Source organism: Procambarus clarkii, chromosome 46 (genome assembly GCF_040958095.1).
Source record: "Procambarus clarkii isolate CNS0578487 chromosome 46, FALCON_Pclarkii_2.0, whole genome shotgun sequence".
Classification (NCBI taxonomy): Eukaryota; Metazoa; Arthropoda; class Malacostraca; order Decapoda; family Cambaridae; genus Procambarus; species Procambarus clarkii.
Window position 1 is genome coordinate 17,824,498 of NC_091195.1, and position 9,918 is coordinate 17,834,415.

Below are 9,918 nucleotides of genomic sequence, written 5' to 3' on the forward strand. Positions count from 1 at the left end.
TTAGGTTAGGCGAGTGACTTGGGTTTGTATGATTCTGTTAGTTAGGTAAGGTTAGGTTAAGTTAGGTATGGTTAGGTTAGGCTAGTGACTTGGGTTCGTATGATTCTGTTAGTTAGGTTAGGTTAGGTATGGTTAGTTTAGGCTAGTGGCTTGGGTTTGTATGATTCTGTTAGTTAGGTTAGGTTAGGCTAAGTGAGTGAATTGGGCTCGTATGATTCTGTTAATTAAGTTAGGTTAGGTTAGGTATGGTTAGGTTAGGCTAAGGGAGTGAATTGGGCTCGTATGATTCTGTTGGTTAGGTTAGGTTAGGTGAGTTGCTTGAGCTCGTATAATTGTGTTAATTAAGTCAGGTTAGGTTAGGTCAGTGGCTTGGCTTAGTGCATTTTTGGCTAGGAAAAGCCATTAGATTTTACACACTGTAGCAAATCGAGAATTCAGACTAAACATCCATCAACTTGTATCTATATCACCCAGACATTGACCTTTAGAGTCCAGGAGCTGTGTCTTGAATATTAAATTACTTTATAATTGCGTTACGACTAATTCTCCTCTCTAATCGCCTTAGAAAAGTTAGGAAGACAAAGTCTTATACGAGTTCGTGAACCTAATTGCAATCATACTTCCCAGAAATTCCAGGTCAATCCATTTACACTGGAAGACACGGAATGGAAGGAAGGGGGGAATTCCGGGCATAGTTATGCCATGGGGTGGAGGGGTTTATTCCCCATAGGGGGGGGGTTATTATGCCCTGAGGGGGAGGTTTTATGCCCTGAGGGGAAGGTTTTATGCCCTGGGGGGATTATGCCTTGAGGGGAAGGTTTTATGCCCTGAGGGGAAGGTTTTATGCCCTGAGGGGAAGGTTTTATGCCCTGAGGGGAAGGTTTTATGCCCTGAGGGGAAGGTTTAATGCCCTGAGTAGAAGGTTTTATGCCCTGAGTAGAAGGTTTTATGCCCTGAGGGGAAGGTTTTATGCCCTGAGGGGAAGGTTTTATGCCCTGAGGGGAAGGTTTTATGCCCTGAGTAGAAGGTTTTATGCCCTGAGGGGAAGGTTTTATGCCCTGAGGGGAAGGTTTTATGCCCTGAGTAGAAGGTTTTATGCCCTGAGGGGAAGGTTTTATGCCCTGAGGGAAAGGTTTTATGCCCTGAGGGGAAGGTTTTATGCCCTGAGGGGAAGGTTTTATGCCCTGAGTAGAAGGTTTTATGCCCTGAGGGGAAGGTTTTATGCCCTGAGGGGAAGGTTTTATGCCCTGAGTAGAAGGTTTTATGCCCTGAGGGGAAGGTTTTATGCCCTGAGGGGAAGGTTTTATGCTCTGAGGGGAAGGTTTTATGCCCTGAGGGGAAGGTTTTATGCCCTGAGGGGAAGGTTTTATGCCCTGAGGGGAAGGTTTTATGCCCTGAGGGGAAGGTTTTATGCCCTGAGGGGAAGGTTTTATGCCCTGAGGGGAAGGTTTTATGCCCTGAGGGGAAGGTTTTATGCCCTGAGGGGAAGGTTTTATGCCCTGAGGGGAAGGTTTTATGCCCTGAGGGGAAGGTTTTAGTGATTATTATTAATAGTTATTATTAGTTAAATTAGTGATTATTTAGCATTATTTTAGGGAAGGTTTAAAAGTGGAAGGGGATTTTATGCCCTGTGTAAGAAAGTTTATGCCCTGTGGAGTGGGTTTTTATTTCATTGCGGTCTTATATATACCCCCGCGAGTTCAATCCCATAGCACGGCTCCCCATCCAAAATTAAAATGGATATACGATTCTAGTTTGAATTTATCGTGCAACAAAGATATTATTGTGACAGAGAGGCTACTCTCACTTCGTATTCCTGGCACGTACCTCTAACACTGGTGTACAGAGCAATCCTGTGATTAATCCCCAGTTCTGTTACTATGTTGCTAGCCAGCCCCAGTTGCTATATATATATATATATATATATATATATATATATATATATATATATATATATATATATATATATATATATATATATATATATATATATATATATATATATATATATATAATGTATGTTTATATATGTATACTTATTATATTTATATGTACCTAGTTAACCAGAACGTACTTACCTAGTTGTGCTTGCGGGGGTTGAGCTCTGGCTCTTTGGTTCCGCCTCTCAACCGTCAATCAACTGGTGTACAGGTTCCTGAGCCTATTGGGCTCTATCATATCTACACTTGAAGCTGTGTATGGAGTCAGCCTCCACCACATCACTGCCTAATGCATTGACTTTTTTTTTTTTTTACACTATTTACTAACTACTCTGACACCAAAAAAAGTTCTTTCTAACGTCTCTGTGGCTCATTTGGGTACTCAGTTTCCACCTGTGTCCCCTTGTTCGTGTACCAACCGTGTTAAATAATCCATCCTTGTCTACTTATAAGAACATAAGAACATAAGAACAAAAGAACAAAGGTAACTGCAGAAGGCCTATTGGCCCATACGAGGCAGCTCCTATCTATAACCACCCAATCCCACTCATATACATGTCCAACCCGCGCTTGAAACAATCGAGGGATCCCACCTCCACCACGTTACGCGGCAATTGGTTCCAGGGAATTGACTCCTGTCAATTCCCCTGACAGTAATTTTGTATGTGGTGATCATGTCTCCTCGAGCTCTTCTGTCTTCCACAGACGTGAGATAGTGTGTGTGTGAATGTGAATTAGTCTGTGACGGTTCCTGTCTATACATTCCACACATCTCCAATAAACACAACAATACAGATGCTCACGGGATCACCATAGCCCGTGCTACTTGCCCCGCTCCTGTGCCAGGTAAGTCCACTACGGGCTCACCATAGTCCGTGCTACTTGCCTCGATCCTGTGCCAGGTAAGTCCACTACGGGCTCACCATAGCCCGTGCTACTTGCCTCGCTCCTGTGCCAGGTAAGTCCACTACGGGCTCACCATAGCCCGTGCTACTTGCCCCGCTCCTGTGCCAGGTAAGTCCACTACGGGCTCACCATAGCCCGTGCTACTTCCCCGCTCCTGTGCCAGGTAAGTCCACTACGGGCTCACCATAGCCCGTGCTACTTGCCTCGCTCCTGTGTCAGGTAAGTCCACTACGGGCTCACCATAGCCCGTGCTACTTGCCCCGCTCCTGTGCCAGGTAAGTCCACTACGGGCTCACCATAGCCCGTGCTACTTGCCCCGCTCCTGTGCCAGGTAAGTCCACTACGGGCTCACCATAGCCCGTGCTACTTAGAATTTTACATTCCAGGTAGCCAATCTTTAATAACAACAACAACACAACAATTCAAAAACGAACATTAAACTTCAATAGTCAAAAAAAAAAAATTAACAAATAAAATTTTTTGTTCAATAAAACTGTTGAAAAACTCCCCAAGCTTCAGTTTTTCTGCAGAAAAGTGACAATTATCGGCAGGAACAAACAAAGCATTATTTTTGTTTTGTCTGCACTAAAGGGCCTTAACAGCGCAACATTTCCACTTAACCAGACGCCACTGTACACTCCTGCTATCCTGCCTCTGTTGCTATAATCCAATTTTCTTGTTGCTATCCAAAATCGCAGTGAACTGCTGTATTTTAGCAGATGCCTATAAATGCTTCCATCTTGATATATATATATATATATATATATATATATATATATATATATATATATATATATATATATATATATATATATATATATATATATATATATATATATATATATATATATATATATATATATATATATATATTAGAATTATTGAGTAGAAATTATGTTGCAATTATATTTTGGATTCGTAATTCTCATTAAAAGATGAAAAATGAGATTTGATTTGCTCTTTATTTGCTTAGCAACGTATTTTAAAATCGTGTATATTTTAAAAGCCTCGAGTTTTATGGGGTTCACCAGAGAAGTCGTTTAATATTTCTGCCATTGGCCAAGCCTACAGAGGCTCTATATATATATATATATATATATATATATATATATATATATATATATATATATATATATATATATATATATATATATATATATGCGCTTGTGAAACCCATTGAACGCAATGCAACTGGCGTACACGGTACCTTAACCACTCGACCAACAGTGACCGTACAAAAGACACTGGTAGCCGAGGCTATTTCCCCAACGTCCCGACAGCACTTGGTGGTAAGCTTGATATATAACTTACGCATAACTAGTACATCAACTTCACCAGCTGAGGACAGTACCCCTGGGTGCAGAATACCAACATCAACAGCTTGCATTAACCAGAAACATGATGTTTATTTACACTTTTATTAGGAGAGAAATTGATGTGTAAATGCGTTGTTTCGCGAGAATAAATCAGCAATTAATGAACCATATAACGCGATAATTAATGACCGTAAAAACCTGATGGTCTTGTTATGTGTATTTTTTTTGGCGTGTATATTTTACGGGTTATTATGTTTGCTTTTGGTCTGGGTTTGTGGGGGGGGGGGGGTATTGGGGGTGGGGGGTGGGGGGGGGTGTATGTGTGGGGGAGGGGGTGTTTGTGTATGTGTGTGTGGGTGTGTGTGGGTAGGTGGGTGTGTGTGTGTGTGTGTGTGGGGGGGGGGGGGGTGTTTGTGTATGTGTGTGTGGGTGTGTGTGGGTAGGTGGGTGTGTGTGTGTGTGTGGGGGGGGGTGTTTGTGTATGTGTGTGTGGGTGTGTGTGGGTAGGTGGGTGTGTGTGTGTGTGGGGGGGGGGGTGTTTGTGTATGTGTGTGTGGGTGTGTGTGGGTAGGTGGGTGTGTGTGTGTGTGTGGGGGGGGGGGTGTTTGTGTATGTGTGTGTGGGTGTGTGTGGGTAGGTGGGTGTGTGTGTGTGTGTGTGTGGGGGGGGGGGTGTTTGTGTATGTGTGTGTGGGTGTGTGTGGGTAGGTGGGTGTGTGTGTGTGTGGGGGGGGGTGTTTGTGTATGTGTGTGTGGGTGTGTGTGGGTAGGTGGGTGTGTGTGTGTGTGTGTGTGTACTCACCTATATGTACTCACCTATATGTGCTTGCAGGATCGAGCATTGACTCTTGGATCCCGCCTTTCTAGCTATCGGTTGTTTACAGCAATGACTCCTGTCCCATTTCCCTATCATACCTAGTTTTAAAAGTATGAATAGTATTTGCTTCCACAACCTGTTCCCCAAGTGCATTCCATTTTTCTACTACTCTCACGCTAAAAGAAAACTTCCTAACATCTCTGTGACTCATCTGAGTTTCCAGTTTCCACCCATGTCCCCTCGTTCTGTTATTATTACGTGTGAACATTTCATCTATTTCCACTTTATCAATTCCCCTGAGTATTTTATATGTCCCTATCATATCTCCTCTCTCCCTTCTTTTCTCTAGTGTCGTTAGGTTCAGTTCCTTCAGCCGCTCTTCATATCCCATCCCTCGTAACTCTGGGACAAGCCTCGTCGCAAACCTCTGAACCTTCTCCAGTTTCTTTATGTGTTTCTTCAGGTGGGGGCTCCATGATGGCGCGGCATACTCTAAGACGGGTCTCACGTAGGCAGTGTAAAGCGCCCTAAAAGCTTCCTCATTTAGGTTTCTGAATGAAGTTCTAATTTTCGCCAGTGTAGAGTACGCTGCTGTCGTTATCCTATTTATATGTGCCTCAGGAGTTAGATTAGGTGTCACATCCACTCCCAGGTCTCTTTCTCGAATCGTTACAGGTAGGCTGTTCCCCTTCATTGTGTACTGTCCCTTTGGTCTCCTGTCACCTGATCCCATTTCCATAACTTTACATTTACTGGTGTTAAACTCCAGTAGCCATTTCCCTGACCATCTCTGCAGCCTGTTTAAGTCCTCTTGGAGGATCCTACAATCCTCGTCTGTCACAACTCTTCTCATTAATTTTGCGTCATCTGCAAACATTGACATGTATGATTCCACTCCTGTAAACATATCATTTACGTAAATTAGAAAGAGGATTGGTCCCAGCACCGATCCTTGAGGTACTCCACTTGTTACTGTTCGCCAGTCCGACTTTTCGCCCCTTACCATTACCCTCTGGCTCCTTCCTGTTAGGTAGTTCTTCACCCATACTAGGGCCTTTCCGCTTACTCCTGCCTGCCTCTCAAGTTTGTATAGCAGTCTCATGTGCGGTACCGTATCAAAGGCCTTTTGGCAGTCAAGAAATATGCAGTCTGCCCAGCCTTCTCTGTCCTGCCTTATCCTTGTTACTTTATCATAGAATTCTAAAAGGTTTGTTAGGCATGATTTCCCTGTCCAGAACCCATGTTGGTGCTTGTTTACAAACCCAATGCTCTCCAGGTGCTCAACAAGTCTTAGCCTAATTATTCTTTCAAGAATTTTGCAGGGGATGCTTGTCAGTGATACGGGTCTGTAGTTAAGTGCCTCCTCCCTATCACCCTTTTTGAAAATCGGTACGACATTTGCCTCCTTCCAGCAACTGGGCAATTCTCCCGTCATAAGTGACTCATTAAAGATCATTGCCAGAGGCACGCTGAGAGCCTGCGCTGCCTCTTTGAGTATCCACGGTGATACTTTGTCTGGTCCAACAGCTTTATTTGCATCCAGTGTTGTCAACTGTGTGTGTGTGTGTGTGTGTGTGTGGGTAGGTGGGTGTGTGTGTGTGTGTGTGTGTATGTGTGTGTGTGTGTGTACTCACCTAGTAATCAGAGAGAGAGAGAGAGAGAGAGAGAGAGAGAGAGAGAGAGAGAGAGAGAGAGAGAGAGAGAGAGAGAGAGAGAGAGAGAGAGAGAGAGAGAGAGAGAGAGAGAGAGAGAGAGAGAGAGAGAGAGAGAGAGAGAGAGAGAGAGAGAGAGAGAGAGAGAGAGAGAGAGAGAGAGAGAGAGAGAGAGAGAGAGAGAGAGAGAGAGACAGACAGACAGACAGAGAAGGAATTCGCCTCTTTACACCATCAGCACCACCAGGAGACCCTAGTGAGAGGTGAGGGATAGTGAGGGGTGATAGTGAGAAGTGAGGAATCGACACAACCTCCACCAAGTACCGGAATGGGTCCCAAAAAAGAAAAAAAAAACTGACTCGTGAAGCCTCAGGTAACAATGATGAGTTTATCTCTCACTCGTCGAAGTCGTCCTCGAGGCCTCAAGGGTCGTCCTTCACCTGTCACGCCCTCGGGCACCCTTGACTTCAAGATTTATCAGTAGCCTTTGTTTGGAGTCACCGTCTTATCTCCTTGTCCTCCTGTGATGGTGAAGTTGTTTTGTTGTGTTCCTGTGATGGTGGAGTTGTCTCCTTGTGTTCCTGTGATGATGGAGTTGTGTTCTTGTGTTCCTGTGATGGTGGAGTTGTGTTCTTGTGTTCCTGTGATGGTGGAGTTGTGTTCTTGTGTTCCTGTGATGGTGGAGTTGTCTCCTTGTGTTCCTGTGATGATGGAGTTGTGTTCTTGTGTTCCTGTGATGGTGGAGTTGTGTTCTTGTGTTCCTGTGATGGTGGAGTTGTCTCCTTGTGTTCCTGTGATGATGGAGTTGTGTTCTTGTGTTCCTGTGATGGTGGAGTTGTGTTCTTGTGTTCCTGTGATGGTGGAGTTGTGTTCTTGTGTTCCTGTGATGGTGGAGTTGTCTCCTTGTGTTCCTGTGATGGTGGAGTTGTCTCCTTGTGTTCCTGTGATGATGGAGTTGTCTCCTTGTGTTCCTGTGATGGTGGAGTTGTGTTCTTGTGTTCCTGTGATGGTGGAGTTGTCTCCTTGTGTTCCTGTGATGGTGGAGTTGTGTTCTTGTGTTCCTGTGATGGTGGAGTTGTCTCCTTGTGTTCCTGTGATGATGGAGTTGTGTTCTTGTGTTCCTGTGATGGTGGAGTTGTGTTCTTGTGTTCCTGTGATGGTGGAGTTGTGTTCTTGTGTTCCTGTGATGGTGGAGTTGTCTCCTTGTGTTCCTGTGATGGTGGAGTTGTCTCCTTGTGTTCCTGTGATGATGGAGTTGTCTCCTTGTGTTCCTGTGATGGTGGAGTTGTGTTCTTGTGTTCCTGTGATGGTGGAGTTGTCTCCTTGTGTTCCTGTGATGGTGGAGTTGTCTCCTTGTGTTCCTGTGATGGTGGAGTTGTGTTCTTGTGTTCCTGTGATGATGGAGTTATCCTGTTGTGTTCTAGCACTTCCTGGAGGCAGCATAACACGACACAGTTATCATTGTGACACTGGACTTAAATTGCTATCATTTCTTCTAAACTAACTTTACATTTTAGCCTATGAATGTAGACCATTTCAAATTCTCATTCTCATTCTCTCTCTCCAACCCCCCCCCTTTCTCTCTCTCTCTCTCTCTCTCTCTCTCTCTCTCTCTCTCTCTCTCTCTCTCTCTCTCTCTCTCTCTCTCTCTCTCTCTCTCTCTCTCTCTCTCTCTCTCTCTCTCTCTCTCTCTCTCTCTCTCTCTCTCTCTCTCTCTCTCTCTCTCTCTCTCTCTCTCTCTCTCTCTCTCCCTAAGAACAAAAAATGCTACACAATCACCCCATTAAAAAAAAACATTCTTGGATATTTTTTAATGTAATTATCTTGGAAGATGATGTCGTTTAAGTAATCCTCTTTCCCCCTAATCAGGCGGGGCCCAGGAGATTGAGTTACATTTTTTATTTTTTATTTAGGACTGAGAGTGGCTTTGGGGCTCCAAGCCTTTGCAACACCAACATTCTAGCTATCAGGAATGTTGCAAAGGGTGGCAAAAGGGCTTCTTGAGGTTATCTTGAGATAACCAATTGAGGTTATCTTGAGGGGAAGTGACAGTACTTATATAGTCACTATAATTGGTTCAAAAAAAGCAATACTCCAACATATTACAAGTTTCATGTGCAAGTTGAAACTTGCAATGGGTTCACAAATCTTGAACTTGAACCTTGCAATGAGCTAAAGAGAGAGAGAGAGAGAGAGAGAGAGAGAGAGAGAGAGAGAGAGAGAGAGAGAGAGAGAGAGAGAGAGAGAGAGAGAGAGAGAGAGAGAGAGAGAGAGAGAGAGAGAGAGAGAGAGAGAGAGAGAGAGAGAGAGAGACAGAGACAGAGAGAGAGAGAGCAAGCTTGCAAGCCTGGCACTGGTCCTAGAATATATATATATATATATATATATATATATATATATATATATATATATATATATATATATATATATATATATATATATATATATATATATATATATATATATATATATATATATAGTCAAACTCGAACACCATCACCCCAGAGGTTGCAAACCCCTCCCTCCCCCCCCCCAGAGGTTGCAAACCCCTCTCTCCCCCCCCTCAACCCCCACATGTTGCAAGGTGGCCAAAATTGGTGGTTGAGTTTCAAGTTACCTTTCAACCTCGTCCCCCACCCTCCTCGGCTTCTAAGATTGACGGAACTCTTGATTTTTGTTTGGCTAGCAACTGCTTTTTTGGGTCTTTTTTTTAATACTTATCTTTCAAGTCTTTTTTTATTAGGTTAGGCCTCATTTTTTTATAAGGTTAGGCCTCATTTTTTTATAAGGTTAGGCCTCATTTTTTTATAAGGTTAGGCCTCATTTTTTTATAAGGTTAGGCCTCATTTTTTTATAAGGTTAGGCCTCATTTTTTAAATATATATATTCAATCTTTTTTTTTTAAGGATTGTCTCAATTTTTATTGTGGTTTTTATTTATTTTTTTTAAGGATTTTAAATTTTTTTTTTTCAAATTATTACTTATACTTTTTTTAAGGCTAACTTCAGCCTTTTTTTAAGGCTTAATTCGATCTTTCTAAGACTAAACCTTTTTAAAGGTTTTTATTTTAGCTTCTATAACATATTTATTTTGATTTATAACAATTTTGTTCAAAGAACATTAAACTATGGAAGAACACGACTCTATAGAACATTCTATGGCAGAACACGACTCTATAGAATACTCTATGGCAGAACACGACTCTATAGAATACTCTATGGCAGAACACGACTCTATAGAATACTCTATGGCAGAACACGACTCTATAGAATACTCTATGGCAGAACA

At 42.8% G+C, this 9,918-nt stretch overlaps 1 protein-coding gene across 1 annotated transcript in view; it reads right to left on the bottom strand.

Annotated features, from left to right (window-relative positions):
• The window catches only part of LOC138350551 (mucin-22-like), a 27,976-nt gene extending 19,903 nt beyond the window's left edge, over nt 1-8,073 (bottom strand). Inside the window, exons 1-2 of the mRNA XM_069301561.1 lie at nt 7,132-8,073; nt 806-1,520 (exon numbers count right to left, since the gene is read on the bottom strand). Of these exons, the coding sequence (XP_069157662.1) occupies nt 806-1,520; nt 7,132-8,073 (1,657 nt within the window). The remainder of the gene's footprint in view (nt 1-805; nt 1,521-7,131) is intronic.
• Between the last annotated feature and the right edge of the window lie 1,845 nt (nt 8,074-9,918).